The sequence below is a fragment of the Empidonax traillii genome, unplaced genomic scaffold, assembly GCF_003031625.1.
Source record: "Empidonax traillii isolate 1590-97213 ecotype Southwest subspecies unplaced genomic scaffold, ASM303162v1 scaffold651:size361119, whole genome shotgun sequence".
In the NCBI taxonomy this organism is placed as follows: Eukaryota; Metazoa; Chordata; class Aves; order Passeriformes; family Tyrannidae; genus Empidonax; species Empidonax traillii.
This window is the reverse complement of record NW_020955844.1, coordinates 49,060-73,529: the sequence shown is the minus strand read 5'-3', so window position 1 is coordinate 73,529 and position 24,470 is coordinate 49,060. Positions and strand designations below refer to the sequence as shown.

Sequence of the window (24,470 nt, the reverse complement as noted above, 5' to 3'; positions counted from 1 at the left end):
ACACCAAAAACCCACAAAAAAATCAGTCTTACTCACATCTTCCTGAAGAGAATCTCAATTTAGGAACACATTTGTCTCTTAAAGCACTCAGATTTTTTTTCTGGTACTCTACTTGCATTCAGATTTATCATCTCTTCAGAGGCTTCTTTTGGAATAGAACTTAAGCATAGAGCTGTTTTTAATACTCTTTGTGCAGTATTAGTACCATATTTGAAAATGTCAGTGTCCCCTGGCATGGCTAAATGGAGGTGACATTCTGTCCAGCTGTGCCACACCAGGTATTAGTGCCTGTGCTGATACTGGCCCAGCAGGCTTTCTTTCTGTCCTAATCAGAGAAGTGGTGTTCATGCCTCAGTATCAAGCAATTTGTATGTAAATTTGATATTTGCAGTTGCACAGAAAAATATAACAGCTCTTAACTACTAGTAGATACAATGGTAATTGTTCATTTGGGGATGGCAGTAGTTTAAGGGATGAATCGTACCCAGTTTTGACTGTGAAAGGTACTAAATCACATACCTTTAAAGAAATTTGCTGCAAAGCCTGCTTTATTGATGGTTGCATCAGATGCAAACTTCATCCACACTTTGTTTGAACTGGATTTGATGTCTTCTGGCTTCTCGTAGCCACAGAAGTGGCCGATCAGTGGGCTGTGCTCAGTGGGGCCATCCCGGACCTCCAGGTAGTCATAAGAGCATGCGTCGTGCCATTCAATCTGCAACAGGAAAAGTGTGTGCCTGTACCTCGCTAGTATGGGTTCTTCAAGCCAGGCTAGCTCCCCAGATAGACTCTGGCCAGAGATCAGCTCCCCAAACAACTGGCTTACAAGGTACTTGCCTCATGGCTGCCACTGAGCTTTCCTGCAGTTGGAACTGCACTCAAGCCTAGGCACATCTCAGTTCTACCACCATATTCTGGCTATCCTCTGGTGAAACCCAGGCCCTGACTATCTAAAACCTGCTTTTTCATTAGAAGCTGTAAGAAACAGAGCAGAACAACTGCAAACAAAAAGGTTCAGGAAACAGTTGCAGGGTCACAGCTAGGAGCTAGTGGTATCAGCCCTTTACAGGACAAACATGGTAAGTGTACCCAAGCTACAACAGCCTATGGGATAGATGGGATTTATGCACCAGCTAAGGTCCTGTCCACTCCTGTCTGTGACATATACATCAGTTGTCAAAGAGACCATTGGGAACCTAACTGAAGAGTGTAAGACATCCTATAACCAGTAGGAGAAAACCTGTGAGCTCTTCAAAGCCTGTTTGCCATCTGGGAACATGATGTTTCTCTGGGGAGTCACATCCTTCAATCTGCCAAGTCCCAGTGACATAAGAAAGAGATTTTCACCTGGATTATGACCATTTACTTTCATTTTACTAGATGAACATTTAAGGACTCATGAGCCCTTATTTAACATCATCAACACTTTGGAGTCCCTTCTAATTACAGTTGTCTAAAGCAACCATTTCTGAAAACTCATCATATTTAAAACCTGGCTTCAAAATCTCTGAGCAAACTTCTGGTGAGAATAAATAATACTCTGAAGTAGTCAAAAGATTTTTTTTAAAAATTATTATTTACACCACTTTCCTCTTAATTTTAAAGGACCTACAAAGGCAAAATAGTATCTGTAATGTAATATACAATGACATTTCTCACCTCAAAGGCTTGGAATGTGATTCCTATGTGAAAACCCTCAGAAACTGTGATCTTCCAGATGCACTCTTTGGAAGGTCTGTAGTCATCTGGGTAATTGGGAGATTGGATCTGGCCAGCATCTTTCTGAATTTCTCCACCACAAATAGCTTCATAAAAAAGAAACAGCAAAACCATGAGCTTGCCGGTTTTTCCATAGGTAAAACCTGCTCCTAATTCAAATCTGTATCAATATCACCTGCTATACAAAGGCAAGATACAAGTCATGAAGGTTTTTACAAATCTAACATTTTGCCTTAGTGACAGTGTCTCTTGTCTTGCTGTGCCAACTTCCTTAGAAGGTGAACTCACTGGGACAGAGAATTTTTATGAATTTGTGTGTTTCATACTTCTAGTTGTCTTCATATCTGCTTGAAATCTGCTAACAGCACTATGAACCAAGAAAAGTTGGCAAAAAACCCCAGCAACAAAATCCAAAAATAAAAAATGAAGTTGCATATCTAATCCAGCCACACGATGGCAATATTAACAAGCACAAGTTGAGCTGTTCACCACCAGAATGACGGCTGTGCGTGAAAAATTGAGTTTCAGTGTCAAATGTGAGAATGAGTAAGTTTAAAGACCAAGAACAGAAAATTCAGTGAAAATCTAGTTTAATAAAAAACTGGTAGAGACATCAGACAATAACATTATGTATAAAGACAATAACAATTCAACAAAATTGCCTGCAAGACTACATAAGAAATAAAAGTAAGATCACAGGCTAAAACCTGTGTTACCCCATGATGCACAACACACATATCTACAAAAGACATATGCATGTTTTGGTTGTGTTCAGAGTCAAGCAAGCAAAAAGCACCAGAAGTAAGTATGAGAGACATGGTACTGCAATGACACCTGCCAGACATCAACCATCCTCACCCTTGGGTTCTCCCCACAGTGCTTTGTATTAGCAATTCAGATGTGGGTCTCCCTATAGTGTCCTGGAAATTGCTTGCATTGGGTCTTGGTTTTGCAGTGTAAGCTGACGATGTACTCTAGTTGAAAGCACTGTTTTATTAGTGCAGTGCTACAGCCTTTCTAAGAGAATCAGTGCTAAAGCACCACCAAACAGTTGCACCAAAAAATTCAGCTGCAGAGCACAATTTAGATTGCAGTTTGAGTTCATACATTCAGAGCTACAAGTGGTGCTTGAGAGAAGCTCTGAGGGGCTCTGTAAAGAACTGTCTCCCCCACCTAACAGAAAGACGACTAAAAGAACAGAGAACTGACCTTTTTTTTAAAAGCCATAAAACTGACAGCCAACAAATAATATTTTCTCCATCCACTGCGGTAGTTCAGACAACTATACTTGGAAAAGACTTATTGTGAAATGGACAAAACATCTGCTGACAGAGCCTGAGAAGGCAATAACGATGACAAATTTGGGGCTGCCAGCAGTGCTGTAGTAGGGCAAAACCGCCAACATCTTCCCATCTTGAACCTTATGAAAGAAAGGGGACAGAATGACTGAACTAAGAGGACACTTTCCCTACATTATCTGTCACTTAGTATCAAGTAATTCCACCATAATGTGGCTACAATGCTTCTGCCTCTTTCCTCCCATCTTCTGAAAACTCTCGGTCCAAGACTCAGAGGAATCCAAATCCAAAAATCAGTCCTCACCCACAGAGCTTCCAGTAAAGTTCAGATGCATGAGCATTTACATGCACTCTCACTAAAGCAGAAAACAGAGAAGCAGGGCTAAAATTCACTTTGGATTTTTTAGTATGTGAGGGAAGAGTTCAAAAGAAAAAGAGGAACTAACAGCAACACAGAAAGATTTTGGACAAAAACTGATAAAAATTTAAACATTTATGGGCAAACCTTCCTGGAAATAAAAATTACTGTTATTGCCTAAGCATAGAAGCCACAGAACAGCTGAGCAAGCCACCTGACACTGGAGGAAAGAAACAAGCCATTACCAGAGCTTGCTTTAGAGGGAAATAGAGATTAAGGAAGATTTTTAGAAAATCTCCTATTTCAGCAAATAAATTATGGACAGAGATGCAGATAATCTTACTACCTGCTGCTCTGACAGGAGGAGGTTGAGTTAAGAAAAGAACTATGCAATGTGCCAGCACTATTCCTGTAGTACAAGTTGGTTTCCACTGGTCATACTCTGTGCTTGCTCTCAGGCATAGCCATAGATTTCATACCTTTCCAATGGGAAATTTCTTGCAGGAAAGGGTTACATAAAAAAACAATCTTGAAGAGGCAGAGAAATATGAACAGTTGGAGTTTGTTTGACCACTAGATGCACATTCCACTTCCAGTTCTCTATTCAAAAGTCAAGTGAAGCAAGCATTGCTTATATTTACTGAACCTTTAGGGATCAGTTATCAATCAACAGGAAACATGGGAAATTATCAAAAGAAAAGTGACTTTGGAATGTAGCCAATGTAAATTTTTTTTCTTCCAATACCATTTGGCAATATTAAGCATGATGCCATATACACTAGTTTGATCACTTCTAATTCCAGCAAACTACCATAAAAGGGGTGTTACAAACCACATGGTCCAAGCAACAGCTGTTTTTCAGAAGAAATATTAAAAAAGAAAAAAAAAAAGAAATCAGGCAAGCTACCTCTGTCTCTGGGGCAACAATTCCTGCAGAAACCAGATATTTCTCCTGTGAAACAGATTTGTTAGCCCCTTACTGCTGTGAAATCCTCATGTGCTTTATTTGCACTTCCCTGACAGTCCCATGTTTGCTTCACTTCCCTCTGTTAGTATCATTATTCATGAGTTTATTGGACACTTGGGCACTGGGCTTCCAGCATCATACTTGTTCCTGTGGCTGAAGAAAGATGATGATGCAATGTCGGTACCAATACAGTCAACCTCAACACTGTTGACAGTGCTGGTATTTCTAAGAAAATGCCTGTTGCCCAGAGAATAATGGAATCATTATTGTAAAAAAAAAAAAAAAAAAAAAGGGCATATATGGGAAAGGGATGTTACTGATTTGTAGTAACTGTGCCAGTATTGCTCCTCCTCTAAAGTCATTTCATCATCCCAGTGTCAAGGAAGTTTCTAAAGTACCTGACCTGTAGAAGATCTGACATGCTAGCTAATTTCCAATCTTCTGTAAGTAAAACATACAAGGGAGAAACAAAAGAACAACCTTTGCACTTGAGGAAAAAAAAAAAACAAAAACAAAAACAACAACAAAAACCCACACCAAGACAAGCTGTATTAAGTGATACAAAATGTATGGTCCCAAACAGAACTTTGCCTACTGAAACAGTGAAAGAAACTCCTGCTACACCCCACACTGCTGCTTGCAGGGAGTGATTAGAGCGAACAGAACCTGGCCTATGAACAGAACCTATTGCTTTGTGTTGCTCTCCTGCTGTGCCCCCCAAAACGTGATGATCTTGTTGGAAGATCCATGAGTTGTCTACTGAAACAATGCACAAAATCTGCCAATTCCCATGACAACAAGAGCATGGCTGTATCTAAACCCCCAATGCAGCAGAACTCCTGCTGAACCCATAAACCCCCTGCATCCTGTTCTGCCTGCTCCATACAATGTGACAGACTTCTAGCTAAGGGTTGTACCTTCATAGACCACTAAGAAGCCTTTCCCCAGGATGTTACTGCTGCTCCGGAACTCAATCCACAGCCTGCTGTCCGTGGATATTACTGGTTCAGGAATCTTGTCACCACAAAATCTACCTACAAGGCAGGAAAAAGACAATCAGGATCTCCGTGATCTCCTGGCTGATGGGCAGCCAGGTGTAACAGGCACCTGTGGCTCCGGGAAGCAAAGAATCTGTGGTTAAAGGAGCTGTGCTTGTGGAAAACACCCTTTCATTCCCACCACTTGTGCTTTTGAATAAGTTTCTATGTCCCCCCTCCACTAATTCATATCCTTTTCAATTATTAAATGAATAAAAGTTCTCTTCAGCTGGGAGCAGAATCCAGTAGTCACAGATGAAGCTTCTGTTACCCTGGTAAATTCAAAAGGGCTCATGCTTTGATCACATAACTGGGCAAATGAGCTTCAATGAACTATCTGCAGTCCTTTCAGAGATGCGACATTAGGGAACGTTCTTTCCACCTGCTAGGCCTTGGAAACTCCTTCAGCATTTTGCACCCAAGAAAAAATTGTCTAAGTCAAACCAAGGGCAAGACATGGCCACACTGGTGAGGAAAAAACTCTAATTCTCTGCTCAACTTGTCCCAGTTAAGCTTCTGCAGTCATTTAATTGCTGTCAAGAGAAAGAGACTTTTTTGCTCCATGGTTCCCCCAGCAATAAGTTCTCTCTGGCATGCACCAGCACTGGCAAATGCCCAAATTCTGCAGTCAAGGATGAATCCTGAAACAGAACAGCTGCAGATGCATCTTCAGCCCAAACAACCTCAACAACCCCAGTTTGGTGCTTCTCTACCTATTCAAGCCAGATGCTCCTCACAGAAACAGAGTAAGCACCAAGTATGCCCTGATAATCAGGAACCTGCACTTGGGTCAGGAGCTTGCACAGTGCAAACATAGTTTTTCACTTCAGCTGACATGAGCAGGGCTATACACTGAATTCAACATGGTCTTGGCACCCCGTCCAACTGAATCCCACTGGGATTTTGACAGAGGCAGAGAACACTTCTTCAGGTTGAATTCAGTCAGGACAGTGGTGAGACGGATCTTGGCAGCTTTGAACAACCTCCACTGGGTAAAAACCTGGTTAATGCCTTACCTGCAAGACAGCCTTTTAGTTCCCATTACCTGGCTGGGAATGGCAGTTTCACCACCAACTTTTATCCCTTGCAGAATCACCTATCGAAATATTATCTTAAACCCAGCTTTACTCAGCTACTACTGTGCCCCCAAGCTGCCCAGTACTGCTGGGGTAGCGTGACAGCCCTGCAATGTACCAATAGCATCTCCCACCTCCACTCCCAAAGGGGATGCTAAAAACAGCATCAGTGCTGCAAAGCTCCTTCCTCTAGGGTCACTCAGCAACTGCCTCCTGGATTTAGACTTGGAGTTTAACAAGGGTGTCAAGAAGAGGAAAAGCAGATGAGGAACAAGAATGAGCAAGCTCCTCAGAGTGTGATAAAGGGCCCATTCATAAAAAGTTATACACCATTTAAAGGCTGGGTTTTCACACACTTCCCTGGGAAAATATGCAGCACACATGTATTTTTTCTCTCCGCAAGAAGCCTGTGCTTTCACAATTCACACTAATCCCCCTCCCCACCCCCTGCTGAATTGCCGTCTGTCTGCCTCTTCCGAGCTAATTTCATGGGCTCAGCCCCATGCGGGAGCCGTGGCCACTCATGCAGCGTTTCCTTCCAGATGGAAACACTCCCAAGTCCACCTGCACTAGGGGGAAAGGGAGGTGCTTGGCTTCTGAAATACCTTTAAATTACTCTGCAGAAAAAAAAAAAATAATGAGGAGCTAAGTTGCAGCTGCTGGAGCAATGTTACCTGACGCACGTGCAGCAGAGAACAACAATAAATGCTGCCAAATCCAAAACAGGCAGGAAGCAGTAAAGCAGGCTGCCAACTGCAGTGAAAGGTAGGCCCACAGAAACCTGGAGACCAGCACAGCTTCAGCCTCAGCACCTTACCTGGTACCAGGGCCAGGATGTCCAGTGGGGCCAAGGAGAGCACCCAAAGCTCCCTAATCCCTCTGACCCAATGCTGAGTGTCCTAGCCCCGTGCTGCAGCATGGGGCACAGCTACTCTAATACAGCTGGGGATGCTACACAACCTGATTGCTTCTTTCCTTTCAGGCAGAAGGGGCTGTTTGCAGTGAAGCATTTTACATGTTTGGGACACCGAGGTCTGGGGATGAAGCCAGGATCAGAGCCAGTGGAAAAGTAGGTGGGATTCCTGAACCACTCAGAAGACTTGCAGTTGCAATAGCAGGAGGCAGAGTAATAGGCAGGATACAGAGGGGCTGCACTTCTCAGAGAACAACACAACTTCTTTGGGAGTGGGAACAGGAGCAGAGCAGAGTCCTTGCACAGTTTGACACCCTAGGCATGGTCTAGCAAGTTCCCTGCTAGAACTACAGAGGCTCAAAGTACAGAGTACTGCACATTTGTAAACACAAATACTTGAAAAATAACAGCAGGAGTTTGGGTCAGGAGCTGAAGTACAGCTGCTTTGTTCTGACTGCCTGACAGTTCCACCTCAGACTTGGGAAAGAGCAATAATAAAACTCCAGAGACCACATTTTTAGTCCCAGCCAGGGCCCTGACTCACTTCCCTCCTTGCATCCTTTCTCAAGCTGGAAAAGGAAGGAATAAAATCTTTGTTACCAAAGGCCTTGGAGTATGGATCATTTGGAATGAATACAGCACACAAGAGACATTAAGGGATGGTCAGTGCACTGGCCGGACATAGGGTCTTTCCAGGTAATGGAAGGTTTGTTTCTGTTTGCTTTCCCCACCCACTCCCCAAAGCATCAAGAACAATACACAAAATGCAATTAAAATGAAACAGGTACTCGCCCAACAACGGAGCCTTCCTCCAGTAGCCATCACGCACCTCCACATAATCATACCAGCAAAGGCGGCTTTTAAACAGGTCCATGGATGTGAAATTCAACATAATCTGAAAGGAGAGAGTACACGTTTCTCTTTGGAGAGGAAGTTACTTTAAAAAGAAGATCCTACAGGTTGTATTTCATCTTTGCTACAGTGCTGCCTAAGTGAGTATGCAGGAAAAGACAGTCGGGCAGTTGGTGGGATTTGTACATCAGCTTTCCTCAAAAAAGAAAGGTTTCCCAAGGTATTTTAATGAAACCATGACAGTACATGACAGCAGATAACTCTTTACAATCAACTCTGTAATTAAAAGTCAATGCTCCTCAGTTACTAAAATGCTACTTAAAAAAAGCCCAGTTTGGATTTTTAAAATTAAAAACTGAACCTTTGGTTTTCAGGAATGGGATCATCAAAGAAAAAGACAGTGTCACAAAACACACTTTTGGGGTCTACACCTTCACATAAATGACACTTGTAGGAAAAATATAATTTTTGCTGATTAGGTTCCACATTCTGACAATCAGACTCACACCATCACGATGCAATTGGGTTCAGTGGCTTTACCAAGCCCAGCTTAGCACTAAAACGTTATTACTTTGGTCTCCTTCCTCTGTCACATGGATCACAGGCCGTGGTCCAGGCCTATGGAGGTCACCAACAGAGTGTACTTGTATCTTTTTCCTCATAGGATTTGACCCATGTATTAATTTACATCCATAGTCTGCCACAGAAATGTCATTAGACTAAAATAGGTGTTCTGTCCCAAAGTCCTGACTGGCAGTCCAGAAGGCAGTCTGCAATGATGTCACTCACTTTTATCATGCTTTTGCAGATTTCTGACTTTGGACAGCAAAAGGAGATTTATCTGCTTCTATGCAGATGAATGCTACAAGCCCAATACCTATTCTTAGCTAACACCTCAGTGCTACAATTCTACTTTGTACCAATCACTGCATTTGAGTAAACAGGTAAATCAAAGCATTCAATCTGAAATAGATGATTTATTTTTTTTTAAACATTAGTGGCTCAGCATCCAAACCACCACAACTCTTCTGATGAGGCTGAGAAGCAAAGGGAGAGTTTACAGTAAGATTCCACACCACAAAACTCCCAGTGCCACAGTTTCCAAACCTGGATGGCTCTTGGCCCTCCTGCCCCAGCGATGCTCTCCTGCAGCTGATGGCAGGAGCTCAGCATGGCATGGAACTGGGCTTGCAGGTGACAGAACCAGGTCCTGGAGCCAGGCAGCTGTTGCAAAACGAATGAACTCTGCACTTCTCTTTGTCCAAGTCTTAAGCATGTGTTGAGGGTGGTCCTCAGCAAAGTCACTCTGCCAAGGAGCTCCCAAGCTGGACTGCGCATTCTTGCAGTCTGGTATGGCATGAAAGGCCTGAAGGGCTGGTGTTACTGGATTAAGGAAAGATTTCATTTCTATAGGAAGATCAATAGAACAAAAAAAGCTGAGAAGAAGGTAGACAGGGTGGGTGATTGATGCGCAGTGGGGCTTGGCGTTTCAGGGCGGGAACTGGGAATTCCCTGACAGGCATATTATGCCTGCGTGATAGGGGCAGGCCACAGATGTCACTCATGGCTCCTTGACTCCCTTAAGGACCCCAGATGGCCAGCACATTTTATCTAACTATCTGACTGGCACCTGGCTTTGGAAGGTGAGCTCAGCTGGAGATAGCAGGTGACAGGAAATGTCCATACAGGGTTCAGCCTCGAATTGAGAGTGAGGATCAAAGATCAACACACAGTCCAGACCTGGGAGGGGGCTCTGCTCCAGAAGTACTTCTTCTCTCCTCAAGACCGTGTATCCCTGACTCCATCTCTGGGAGGACAGCACTGGTGCTCAGGAGCGTTTCCAGGCTCCATCCCTGCACCCCAGGCATACAGAGATCTCCTGGCAGCCACTAACGCTGTCATCACAGGCAAAGCCACACGTGAGGGAAATGCAGAGTACACCTTATGCTGGTGTGGCACCTACCTTCTCCCCTGGGGTCACCGAGATCCTCCAGACACAGTGGGAATAGGAGGGGTAGCCATTTGGAAAGCCAGGGGCTGAGAAATTACCTGTTGAGTCTTGCAAGGTCTCTCCACAAGCTGCAGGAGAGGGGAAAAAACCTGTCAAAAAGGAGTGACTCTGAAAGACATCAGGGTCTACCAAAATCTTTGCTCATGGCTGCAGTGTGTGGGTTGGTGGTAGACACTCTAATGATGCTCATTCATGGTACTGGGCAAAGGTCCTTGAGTACCTGAGACCCTGCCAAAGGGGTGGCGTGAAGTTTGTCAGAATTTCTAGGATAGAAGATGATCAGTGCAAGGACATAGCGGAAACAAAGAGGTCACCCTTCTTACTTCATCTTCCTTCCACGTGCCAGCACTTTCAGGTTTTCACTAATCAAATGCAAAGTATTAACTCCACCCCACCTCACAACCCCACAATTGCTGCCAGCAAATATGTTTTCCCTTCGTTACAAGCTGCTCAATGAAGTTCTCCTTAGTTACCATTGTTAAGAGCCTTTTTTGGGGCTGAAACATCCTAACAAAAGCAGGGCAAGCCCCACTGACTCATGCTTTGGCTGCCCTGCACCTATCCTGCCATCACACTGCAGAGGACAAAACGTGAGCACGGCAGCCCATTGCTCTCCAACTTCCCATTTTGTGGCCTGCTGCAGTTGATGAAATGTAGATCCCACAGTGATTTTCAGGAAGCAAGGAACATGCACATGCATATGCTCCTTTAGGGAACCACAGCTTACAACATCTGGGAAAGTTGTGACTACTGTAGTTCCTGTTTTCCGAGCCAGGAAGACTGAGCCAGAACAAAGAGTGACCATCTACATCCACAGAGCAGCTGACTGGCTAAGTGGGAGGATCACAAATATCAAAGCTCCCATTTCCTTCAGAGTGCCCACTAGACACATCCAAATACGTACTGCAAGGAGCAGGGACCTTGGCTTGCCTGCTTCCCAGTCCTTTTTCCAATTTCATAACACACAAGCTGCCCTTGATCTGCAACTTGGTTTCCTCAGAGACGGTAAGGCAGCCCCCAAAAATCCCTGATTAGGCAGCAGTGCTTTGAAAGATCCGACAAGGCCTTCCTTTTCTCATGGAAATGCCAGAGGTTGTTCCTCTGCTTGATGCTATCACACGCTAATTTTTGCAGCCCTGATTACATTTAGATGGGCGGGTTGGAAGTCGGAGGTGAAAAGAGATTGATCCCATTCAAAAAGTTTGATATCTTCAAACAGGGGAGAAGGAGTTACCTAACCAGAATTTCTTAATTTCCCTAAAGAAGTCTGATACACAGCTTGATTAGGTGAACAATAAGTGGGGACACAAAAAGGGTGTTTTTAATAACTTTTTTTTTTAATAAAGAGGGAATTCCAATCCATAACTCACTGAGATAAATGAATGTTCTTTTTATCTGCTCAAAAATCTATTTAAACAAATATGAATTTATAAAGAGTGTTCTAAATCATGGGAAACACATACAACATAACCATAGTGGCACAGGGGATTATCTCCCTCAGCTGAACCACAGTGAAGGTTTCCAACAGTCCAGATTTAATTCTCATAAGTGTAATTACACAGCTCCTGGCAAGACCGCATAATTATGGAGCAGGTACTATTGCATTTATTTCCAAAGACTGGTCTGTTCAAATATCATGAAAGGAGACCTATCTAACTATCTAACTCTTGCAGAGGAAACTCCCCAGACACACTGGGAGAGGCTGCCCTTTCAGCATGGAGGAAAGTGCTTCCTTGCATGTGCAGGGGGAAGGATGATAATAAGCAATGCACGTTTTTGTGTAGAGCACAGTCTCTTGCAGAGTGTCTCAGAAAGTGATACAACTGTACTCCACTTAGTAGCAAAGAAGCCAGCAGGTCCAATAAGGCCACTGTTTGGTACTTTTGGGATCCAAGAAACTGAGCAGCTAGAAAGCAAGAGGTGAAAAGCAAAGCAGAAAGGTGAATGCTTCAGAACTCATTTGTAAATGAAGTAGCTGAGTGACAGGCACTTACAGCTCATCAGCTGGTTACTGGTACACTACATCTATTTGAAAATGCCCAGAGGATTGGAGGAGATGCTATAATGCAGGGCATTCTCAATTTATATTTTAACCATTCCTGCACAGACACACAGGCCTCTTTCCTTTAGCCGAGCATGAGATAGCAGGATGAGTTTTTAAAAAGCCTTTTGTAGAGACTATACTCATCAAATCCTCAGCCATGCAGCCATAACAAATCTAGCATTAACTACTGTGTAGCAGACTGCATCTTGCCTTCCAGAAATTCCTTCAGCAAATTTCATATTGTTTCACCTGGCTTGGCACTAACTTTAACCCAGCAGGTATAAGCTTTGGGGAATTAAGAACAATTTAAAACAGCAGGGTTTTAGAATGGACAAGCTAAGCAAGTCCTAACTGTAGCAGCCACATGAGCTCCAATCTAATGAAGTTGGAGAGCCCTGTTTCTTACAACAGACACAGCAGTTGTTCTGGCTTATACCAGTGCATACTTGTAACTCATCCTCCATCATACTAGCTCTTTTTGGGGGGAGATATTTTAGGCATTCTCAGATGGAGACTCCCTTTCTAAAAGGGAAGCCATCTGCCATTCAACTTCTGAATGATGTTTCTGCACTTTACCTAAAAATCCTCAGCTTGACTACTGAACAAAGTGTCCTCAACCTAAAGTCTCATTCAGACTCTGCTTGAAACACGCAGTTGAAGTCCTTGGGTTTTGAACTCCCCTGCTTTGTATTTTGCAGAGGTACAGAACTTTTCAAGCTACAGATTCAAATGTTAGATGAAGATGTTAATTAAATATACTGCACCTCCTTTCGGATGCAACCTGGTTATAAATTTGAATGCAAAGAGAAAAAGAAAACCAAACCAGAACAACAGATATTTGAAAAACAATTTGTTTAGTAGGCTTAAAGCTCTAATCATTTTGCTGCCAAATACATTCTGAACTGCAATAACCTCTGCTAAAGCTTTGTGGAAAAAATAAGTAGGAAAGTTCTACTTTGCAAGTGGAAAACTTGAGACTCAGAAGGGTCCTCATTTTAAAGAATGTTGCTTTGTAGCTTTTAGTTTAACTTTAACCTCAGGCCAAAGTGGCTTTTCAGCTTGCCTCAAGAAATCTAAATCTGTAGTTGATTCTTCCAGCTATGGGAACGAAAAGCCTGCTTGGATTAATTCTGACTCAATCAAAAAACATAGTGCAAAACAAATCAACACCTAAACTAACCCATGAGATAATTTTTCAAGAACAATGTTTTGTTCTACTAAAAGCAATTTAGAGATAATTATGAGTGGTAAAAAGAAAAGTTAATTAGAACTAAAACACCTAAGAAAGTTATATCACCTACTGTAAGCTAAAAGCAGTGTTCCCCAAACATTTGGACTCTGAAGTCCTCAGAATTCATTCTAGACCCTTATGAACCCATACTTTCTGACTTGTATATGGATACAGAGAAGCAGCAGATTTGCACATCAACTATCCACCACTTTCCATGGCCTCAAAAATGGTTTACAGAGTAGTGTTAGTCACCTACTCACTTAAGATGTGACTCTGTATTCTGGTAAAACTTAGCCCTCATCCTTCTCACCTTCTCCCCTCTCTTTGTGATATGTTTATTTCTAGAGGAGTAATCACTTATAATCATATTAGGTTTACGATCAAAGCCACTCTCAACTGAACTACTTGCTGGCCAGACCAAACCATTTAGATGACCTTCTAGGCTGTGCTTGCAAAAGCCTTTTTTTTCTTCCCTGCATTATTACAAAAGTTACAGAGTAATTCTGCAAAACTAGGGCAATTCTCTCATTCTCCAATATCTTCTCATGGATCTTGATAACCTGCAGAAATTCAACAGAGCTTGTTAAATTTTCCGCCTCCAAGCATCACACCTCTTGCAGTCCCTTCCCAGTCACTGAAGTCCACGCCACAGGCACCAGACTGGGTGCCATCTTTGCTTGAAGCCTCTGTTTGCATCCTCATGCTCAACCTGTCCTTAAGTCTGGCAGATTGCTTCTCTGAAATCTGTTTTTCTCTATTAAAATATTCACCTAAAACAGTCACATAAACTTTCATCGGCTAACATCTCCAGTTTAAAAGCATTCTCTTGTTCTGATGGATTAATCTAATCTCCCAGTCACACAACCCCAATGTTGTTTTTGCCCATCCTTCCAGTCCCTGTGCAAAGTAGGACCTTGGTCTATCGTATGTCACACTTACATAGAGGGGTTCTCTACCAAAGCTGTTCCCAGTCTATCAACCCTTTGGCAGCAGAAAGAGGGATACAGCCCACTCCTGAGTAGCCCAAAGCACCAGTTTCCAGCACCCAACTGGATGTTTCACAAATCAGCATCTTTGGGCCATGTTATATCCCAAGCAACGTGCCATAATCACAGAAACACACATGGTTTCCTTAAGGCTCATTTCTGAGACAACAACTATATAAATTACAACAGATATCTGATGATGGGTGTGTAGAGACCCCAGTCTACCAGATATCCTTCTGCCACTTTGATAACTCCTAGACCCCACTCTGTGGTCTTGTGCACTGATGTGATTTTCTATGAACAGAAGAACCTGAAGCTCTAAACCAAACAAGAATACTGGCAAAGTACTAATAGGAGACACATGTTAGGCAAGTTCACTTCTCCCAGAACTTAAGCCTGAAGCATTTGATAGTCTACATTTCCAGTCTCTTTCCTCAAAGGGGTCATTAAGGTGCTCTTGAACTACAATGCCTTCCAGATAAACCATATGTCCACAATAAAGCTGGAGCCATCTCCACAAGCCATATTTACCTGGGCATTTGTACAACTTCCTTGCCTGAGCGATGTCTCCCTGACTCAAGCGAATACGCTGCCCAATAGTTGGCCGGACCCCATTATCGTCACGACGGGGGAGGATGGTGTCGAGGAAAACCCCTCTAAAGGGAAGAACAGAGAGACACAGAGCAGTGAAGTAGCGACAATGACACGATGCACAGAAGGTAATCCTGGCAGGCCTTCTACACCCCATCCCCCTGACCCTCTATCCCACACTAAAAAGTAAGAGTGATACAACTTGTGATAACTGCATGTCTCGAGACAGCCTTCTCACTACAGCAGACAGCTTCCAAATGTACGGCCAAGTCTGCCAAGCCAGTAAATTCCTCTTTGATGTCCCAAGATTGCTGCTGCCTCTGTTTGAGTATGGACACATTCCTTGCCATAAATCAGAAAAAGCAATTAAATACTCTTGCAGAAGGTTCATGGCACATCTGGCTCAGCACAAGCACAGACTGGATGTTTAAGCCAAAGGAGGAGGGGAAAGGGGAGTTAGCAGCAGATGAGGTTGGGCTGGCAGTGACTGGGCCTGCCACAAACAAGAGAAAAAGATCAAGTGCTCTACCCTTGTTATGCACAAGTTTCCAAGCTAGTAACTCCACTTGTGTCTGCCTCTTTTTACTTGCTACTATTTCTTCCATGTGCTTCATACTCAGGAACTCTTTACTTCTGATCTCAGGAAGGATTTAAGCTCAGGCCTCACTTCTATCAAAATGAACTCCATGCATCCAAGCAAGAGCATGCATGCAAGAGAGACCCCCCAAGGTAGAATTAGGACTTCAGGGAGGGAGTGAGACAGAAACCTAAACTCCAGGTTGGTGAAGTCCAAGCTCTTGTAGGCAGACTATCCAGTCCACAGGAACCCTTTCACTGCACCCCTGAATGACTAACAGGCTAACAGTGAGCTTAAACTGCAGCATCAGCTCAGTGAGGCAGACTGCTCTTTCTGAAGGACAGGATACAACTGTCTGTAGAGTCCAACGGGAAATCTCAGGGCAGAAGCAATAATTTTAGGGCTGCCTAATCCTGATACAAGAGTCTTCAAGTATGAGTTATGCATTAAGTACAGTTAATTCTGTTCATTGGGCTGCTCAGCTGTGTAAGAGCCTTGGGAAGGAGTTTTAGAGGAGTTTTTTCACATTGGTTTAATTTTAAGTAAATACTGCATGCAGAGTATTTGGATCACAGCTATCCAGAGCTGCAGTCAGTATTATTGAAAAGAAAATATAATTCTATGAAACATACTGTCCTGCAAAGGAAAAGGGGGGAGGGGGGGGGAGTTTTAAAAACTGGAATCAACTCTTGCATGGGAGATGTTTTTTTCCTGAAATAGAAAAATTCCTGATAAGCACCAAAATTGGTACTTACAAGATCTGAGGTGAGTCCATCAAATTTTGATTTATAAATTCAGTCTGGTATTCTACATGCCAGCTACATGCCTTGGGCTGAATTTACTGAAGTTTATGTATTAAAAATAAATCCTTCAATTCCAGAAACACCACAGACAGAGAAACAGGTCAGTTTGCTCAAAGTACATTTTCAAGCCTCCTCAGGAGTTCACAGAACTTGGCAATTGGCAGGGACGTACTTCTGTGGCCTCTGAAACGATTTCTGCAGATTTCCAAGGTCAACCAGGGAAGAACAACAGAGTTTAACACAAAAAACACCACTTGCACACACAAACTTCTGATTCTTTTTCCCATTCCAGCCCTCACAACTGTTTACTCACAGCCCTCAGCTTTCTGCACACAGCATACACCTAGGGCATTGCTCACACAATGCAAACAACTCACAACTTCAAATTACCCTTATTACCTGCCATTTTCTTTCAGAAGGGCAGTAAGATTTTTTTTTTCTAGGCTGGGGCAGTAAGATTTTTTGTTTTGCTTTTTTCTCCCTCTGAATTTTGGACTCCCTTCACAAGTATTGTTGAACGTGACTCCCAATTACGAAGCAGTAAATATAGTTCCTCTCATTTTGCCATTAGAAGAACCGAGAACAGAGGAGAGAGAGTCTGTCTGGCCCAAATCACACATGTTCTAGAAGTCTTATGCTGTCCACCCAAACCCTATCTGCTTAACAATACTTAGAGAATGTTAAGTTGCACATTTGGTGAACGTCTCTAAAAGAACAAATACTTTGACTCACAAATTAATAAACACCAAGCAGACATTAAACAGAGCAGTTCAGGAAGTCTACCACCAGCCCCATTCTCCTGCTGTCCAGGCATGGGCAGCATGTGCATTAGCTGCCCTATGCAGTGGTAAGTCAAGCACGACAACCCCACCATTCCTGCCAGCTAAGAACAACAGAGCTTGAGAAGAGACTCAGAAGAGTCATTAGCATTAGTCATTAGTACTCTGAATGTGTAAAGTGCCATGCTAATGTTATGAAATTATCAACTGATCTCAATAAATGCTAAACATCCATGCCCCAATAGACAGGGCAACAGATACAGGTGCTTAAACAACACTCAAGGAAGCAGATATTCAAGGACCCAGCTGCAGACAGCTACCTTTTGTTCAAACTCTGTATTTATATCCCCATGTGCAGAAGAGAGACAATGCAGTAAAACCTGGAGGATGTGTATATATACATCTTGTGCAGGATCAGGATGGTGCATTGCAAATACATCAAGAAGATGTTCCTTGACATGCAGGCAGTGCTACCTGCGTCCTGTTTTGTAACTCCAGACATGTGCTGCCATTTCTACTAGCAAGCAGCTTAGTAAATTAAGGTAACCTACTATTTGCTTAGGGCTCTGTGGAGGTTTAAACTTTCTTCTTGCTTAGCTGCCATTTATGGACCTTGACAGCTGTAAAAGAAATTGTTTAATGAGACAGCAATATTCAGTTTAGATTGCTGCCATGTCTGTAAGGAATGTACCAGGAAATAAAAGCCTGCAGCCACATTCTGCAAAACAGGCAACTTTCTGATACAGATGAGAACAGAAATTCCCATGGTAAAAACTTGTTACTGCTGTCATTACAGTCTCTTGTGCCACACTCGTATTTCTGCTGTCATTATAGTCTCTTGTGCCACACTCCTATTCCTTCCAGCCACAGACGCAAATGAGGAAAGTGTTTTGCTGTTGAAATGAAAAGGAGGAGTGACTCCTACAGCAATTCTCAAAAGTATGCCTGGAAATAATTTCCACTGCTAGGACTGACTGTGTCTCAGAAAAACTGTACTTTTCTGTCCTAGTTACAAAGTTTAGAACAAAAAGGGTCCAGGAGTTAAAGCAGCCTTTGCCTATGGCAAACACTGTATGATTTGCTATCAATACTGGCAGAAGTTAAAACCAACAAGGTTGTGCTAAATGTCAGGTAAGAATTGCTACAAGAGAGTAAGTCACAGACATGGCTCTGTGCCCTTCCCCTCCTCCTCACTCACACATCCCATCCTTGCTGGTCAGGTGCTCATACTATCTTCTTCCGTGGGCTTTCTGTTGTCCTAATGTATTAACACTCCCACTGCAGCCCTTGCAGGGTCACACAGGGAGTTTCTCCTACCCACTGATCTTAATGAATCTTGCTGGAGCTTAATATCTTTATGGGCTCTGTGCTTTTGTCAGTTTGGGTTGCAACCGGCCAGCACTCACAGAGCTCAGTAAGGTGGGCAGGAGATATGCATACACCCACCAATCTCTACTGACTGGTCAAAGCGTTGTTCTCTTACGGGAGCAGATGTCAAGGCAGGTCTTGGTAAAGTAAAAGTCTGTTCCCAGCACTGCCTATTTCTGGTGAGAGCACAATTAACCCACAGAGGCACTTAGTGCTCAGTTCAATTACTGCACAAAGACTGCTACTGGGGTGAGGGTGGGTCACAGAGACAAAGGACTTAAAGAAAACAGACTGAAAAATCCTATCAAGCACCAATTTAAATTTAGAAGCTCTCTTGCCATTTTTATCCCATTTTGGCCCAGCAGTGCTCTGAAGGACCCTGGTTTTCAGGAGACACAGCCTCAAAGACATCCACAATATAAATGGGGGTAATAACTTAATCCTGCTTTTGTGCAAGACAATTCTAACCATTTAGAGTTTAGCAAATGCTGGAAGGGTCCAGTAGATGCCTCAAGGGAAGAAAAATTGTTTGCTTTGGATGTCTGATTCAAAGAAATCTCTGCAGGCTGCAAGATACCCTTGCCCGGCCACCATCTCCTCCTGCCAGAACAAGTAGCAGTGATAATTTTCCACTGGCTGATGTGAAGCTCCAGAAACAAAAGCACAAAACAACAGGCCTCGCCCTTTCATACAACTGGGAAGTAAGAAAATTTAGAAAGTTCCAAAGGCACCTTTTATTTTTTGAAACAAAAGTTGTCAAGAAAGTGAATATTTCCACTCTGCCTTCCAATCCTTTTGACTCATAGTATGTAATGTTAGAGAGCTCTTAGAAAAGAACAATAGAGGGATTTATGAAAAAAACCCTTCAAATAATGCAGCAAAATGAAGCTGATCATCCAGTAACTCTCATTTCAAATCCAGGGCTTAAATAACTATGTTTATTTCACCTCTCTATCCAGTAGAGCAGTCTGACCAGAAAATGGGCTCCATCTGGAGGAACGAGATGGGAGTCAAGGGCAAATAGTCTACACAGAAGTTAGATAGTTAGTTGGGACAGTACTGATAACTTCTCCATGAAAACCCCAGTCACAGAGAACTACACAGCTGCAGAGGCCATGATCTAAAGAACATGCATAAATGGTAAAAAAACCAAAACAAAAACACAACAACAAAACCTCAAGTTATTAAAGATCATGATCTAGAATTAAATTTTCCCTTGGCACAGTTACTGAAGACTCTGAAGGCAATACTGCAACTCCAAAGCATAAGTTGGACAACCAAGACGTTCAAAGCTTGTTTTAGCATCAGCCACCTTGCCCGTGGGCAGGCACACACACAGATACACATGTGCTGCCAGGAAATGTTGTGAAGAACGTTAACTTGGTTTTGGAAGATCTCTGAGATTACCAGTATTATTACTGAGTGAATATAGTGGGAAGAGAAAAACAGGAGTCCACAATACTGCACCCAACTTGCTTTTTCAAATATTTTTCATGCTTTGCACTGCAGCAGAGCTCACTGCTGCATACCTGTACTGCCACATATCTCTACAATAGATCATAGAGATTCTAAGCTCTACTTATCCCTTAGAGCCAACCACAATTACCAAAAGTAGTCCTAAGGACATGTAACCTTGGATTATCACCTGGAGAAGGTGTTCCTAGCATAATGCATGATGCTGTCAAAGTCATAGGTCTCTCCTAGTGAGTTCACTTCCCCAGCTTCCATCTTTAAAAAGTTGTACTCTTGACCTGTGATGACAAACAAAAAGGAATAGAAACAATCACTTTAAGAGAGGATAAAAAAAAAAAAAACAAAAACAAAACACTTCTACCTCTGGGAGCCTGAAATGAAAGGGATATGCTCCTGTGTTCTAGCAATTCCAACTGGAGGTCCAAAATGTCTAGTCATCCAGCTATTTTGATCCTTATTCTAGACAATGGCTAGCAATATTTGTTTTTCTCCATCCCAGCTTACAGACCACCAGGGTTTTCCACCCTGGTCTAGCAAGAAACGTTTCTACCCACCCAAAAGCCAGGTGGAAAACCTGAAAGTGCAATTTTACCTTGCTGTATGTTCTCTCTGATGATTGTGACATGCTGATCCCTGTCAGGCCGTGTGTGTTCATGCCAGAATCCCACCACATGACCCAACTCATGAGCCACAATGCCAAACTTGTCACAGTTCTTTCCAATGGATATAGCCTGAGGGCCCCCTCCTCGTCGACCCACATATGAGCAACATCTGGAAAAAAGAACACACAAACCCATGCAGCACATCAGTGAACTGAGGAAGTCTGAAACTTCCTCAAGGAACACAGGGTGGCATCTGGCAGGGTTCAGGACAGGCCAGCAGCTGCATACACTGTTACTCACATACTTACACGAATGCATAACAAAAACATAAGGAAAAGAGTGTATATCTATAAAAATGCATATACACTCTTATATGTTATCCCAGGAAAAAGAATCCAGAAAGATGTAGCACTTTCTGAGCAAATACTAAAAAAATCCTAGGAATCCTTACTGGAAGTGACCAACTGCATCTTTGTGATAGATTCTCTAATGTAGCCATTGGTCAAAGCCATTTGTCACTGTTGGCAATACAGACAGCTGCAGGGAACACGTGCGTCACTTACCCACATGTTCTGTACGTGAACACAATGAAGCTCTCTTCATCAGTTCTCTCCACAAATGTCACACAAGTGTGCTTCTCCCAGTGCCTCATTGCCTGCTTAAAGATAGCTCTTTGGGTTCCTGAAATAGAAATCAAGAAGAGCAAACAGTGAAGGCCTGGCTTTCAGAAAAATCTCTAATGGACTTCAATCTGGATATGGGAACAGCCAAGTTTTCCAACAGTTCCTTGTGCAACCACATGCCCCTCCTACCTCAGGACAGAGATTCCCAAGGATGCAAGTACTTTGTGGGAAAACTGCTCCAGCGATATCCCACACATTTTGAGACACACACCCCTGAGCAAACAGGGAAAAATATTTTCACTACTAACCAGTGAAATTTCCCCCGATCACATAGGGGATGACCCCGCCTGGCCAGATTCTCTCAGCCCTGGATGTGGTTGCCCTGCGCACTCTGGGAGACAAGTGTGTATCCATCCCAGACTCATCTTCATATTCCTTCCTCTTCAGGCTCCTTGCAAGCGTTGTGTTCTGCCTGCTGTCTGCAAGACAGAGTGGCAACACCATTTAAATTGTCTTTAGTTCCACCTGTAGCCCTCAGGTAGTACCCTGGAGCTTCAGAAAAAATATAAAAAGAAAAAGCAAGGTGTTAAATCAAACCAGAAGTGATAGCTAGATTTTCCAGTGATTTGTTTGGGACTTAGAGACAGATAATCTGTAGAAAACTGACCTTTCTTGTCTTTGAGCCTTCATATGCACTATGCCAAACCCGTTGTCCCATACAGGTGCAAAAGGACATCCTTTCCTATCTCTAGCCACTCATTCTCTGCAGCAGCAACTTCTTATATGGGGACACAGTACTTAAACAAGGGGAACAGGAGGTAGGGATCAAACAAGCCCAGGTATCACTGTACATTCTCAACATGCCCTACTCACCCAGATCTGCAGAGATTTGTTCTATTATGGCTGACTTCACAACAGCCACAACTACTCATTCGAGTTGACCTTGGAAGAAGGTGACAGAGCTCTTACACTGAAACCTGTTCTCAAAGCATTACTTTGGTTTCACATACCAGGTCTCAGGTGGTTTGGAAATCTGCAAAGACCAGACAGTCTCTGCTGGAGGAGGGATGCTCAGGATGGAAAAGCTGAGGCACAAATCTCCATCCATGATGATTCTCTTCATTGTAATGAAAAAGAGCAAAAATACAAAAGGGAAAGCAGAACATGCCTCATTTCTTTTTATAAAGGGTAGAGGAGCCCTGTCTGTATGGTGCTCAGTGCTTGTCTTAAAACCTGCCAGAGGATTCACACAGGCTTCTAGGCAGACCTTGTACCTTGCCCTGCATCTGTGCTGCTGCAGCTCCGCTTACATAGAGCTGTGCCTGCATGAGTTGCACCTTTAATGTGACGTGGGTCTGACCCAAAGAAAACATCCTCTACTCAAAGCTTCCTGGCTGTTCATCCCCTATTTGCTGTGCCATGGGCAACTCAAACCCTCAAAGCAGCCATAGTCCAGCTGGGCTTTACTAGCATATCTAAGGACAGTGGAGACACACCACTTCTTAGAAGAGCTGCCTGTATTGCACAGCCAATGTGTTAGCTGGATGTGGGCAAAGGAATAAGAGAGCACTAACATATGCCTTCAGAGAGTGCTGGCCTAAAGGGTCACACAAAGGTGAACTTCCTGTCACCTTGAGGAGCAGCACTGCTGATGGTGGCTTCCCCAGCACTGGTGGACCTCTCTGAAGCCCAAGATCCAAGCTCCTGTTGTGGTCTTGTGATTTGTATATAAATCAGCAAGACTGGCTACAGCTTTGCCTCCAAAGTCAGGGACATGGGCTGCTGGATTATGAAAAAGCATAAGTCCTGCTAAGACCTTCCTCTAGTGACTAGAGGGCCTGCTGAGAGCCTCTTCTCCCATTATTCATCCCTCCAGTTGAAGCAGCGGTAAGCAAATCACTACTGTCAAGGCTGAGGGGATCAAAACAATGGGAAGGAAATTCAGGCAGTGTAGGGAGATGAAAAGAATGAACTTTAAACCCTCTCTCCTGCTTCCCTAAGTCCAGCCCTTTCTGCTGAAGATCTCGCTCTGAGCTGCAGGACAAAGATGGGAATTTGCCTATTGTTCCTCTTCCTCCTGAGCATCTCCCTGGCATGCCAGCCGCACCTGGCATTTCAGAAGCTGGCCCGTCCCTAAGCCAGCTGCTGGATCCTGGAAGGCAAATGCTCTGAGGCTGGGGGTTCTCCCAGCAAAAGAACTGCCTTCCCCTTCTTTGCATACATCTGGTCCTGCTGGTACCAGGCACCAGCACAGGCACCAGCGTTACGAGGGCTACAGTTAGAAGAAGTAGTCTTGTCTTCCATTCACAAGCTGCTCCTGGGGCTGCCCAAAATCTCAATGGATTTGCACATAGACAGCTCCTGCCAGCAAAGCCAAATGAGGAGTTATCTGCCCCACTCTCTCCTGTGCCTGGTGCATCAGGAGCTCTGCACAAAGGGCCCTGGGTCCACACTTCTGTATCACCAATGCTTCCATCCCTTGCCAGTAACACACCTTCTTGAGCAAATTCTCTGCAGCAGTCCTGCAACAGCTCGACTGCTCCAAATTCCTGCTAAAATTTTCAGCCTTTAACAACGTGAATTTGCGGTGGTCCCTGGAGAGGCCTGACGTGTCCTTCTAGCAGGAGCTGCTCGTGAATGGGCATGAGTAGTTGTCTTTATATCCCTTGGTTTGGTTATTTTTTTCTCTTTCATTCACTTATTAAACTGTCTTTATCTCAGTCAATGGGTTTTCTCACTTTTGCTTTTCCTGCTCTCTCATCTACCCTGATGAAGGAGGGGAATAGTGACTGAGTGCTAGGCTTCTGGCTGTGGTCAAGCCACCACACTATACAAGGCAAACCCACTCTTTCAGAGAGTCCACCAACAGCAACAAATGCAGATGCCTGAGTAGGGCTGTTCTTCCAGGCACAGAGGCACACACATGTAAATAACAGGACAAAATATGTTTTTAGAGGGGGTAAAAAAGTAAATAAAAGATACCCAAAGGTCTGGGTGGGGTACCACATTACCCTTTTTAACTGCCTTGTTATTACGATCAGTTGAAGTGGCATTCTCACTTGACACAAGAGACTGTTCTTCCAGGCCTCCTGAAAAGGAAAAAAGAGCAGAGACATCTCTGGTGAGTTGGCTGGCAGAGCTGTGATGTGGAAAGGAGAGCAG

At 43.5% G+C, this 24,470-nt stretch overlaps 1 protein-coding gene across 2 annotated transcripts in view; it reads right to left on the bottom strand.

Annotated features, from left to right (window-relative positions):
• Positions 1-22,462, bottom strand: part of TLL2 (tolloid like 2) — a 35,434-nt gene extending 12,972 nt beyond the window's left edge. Inside the window, exons 1-11 of one of the 2 annotated variants that reach the window (XM_027899239.1) lie at positions 22,319-22,462; positions 21,617-21,787; positions 21,249-21,366; positions 20,676-20,854; positions 20,256-20,361; positions 15,024-15,148; positions 10,184-10,299; positions 8,161-8,263; positions 5,260-5,376; positions 1,660-1,805; positions 520-715 (exon numbers count right to left, since the gene is read on the bottom strand). In XM_027899239.1, coding sequence (XP_027755040.1) covers positions 520-715; positions 1,660-1,805; positions 5,260-5,376; positions 8,161-8,263; positions 10,184-10,299; positions 15,024-15,148; positions 20,256-20,361; positions 20,676-20,854; positions 21,249-21,366; positions 21,617-21,722 — 1,312 coding nt within the window. In that variant the 5' untranslated portion in view covers positions 21,723-21,787; positions 22,319-22,462. The other variant, XM_027899241.1, reaches the window with a different exon arrangement.
• Positions 22,463-24,470: the final 2,008 nt, after the last annotated feature.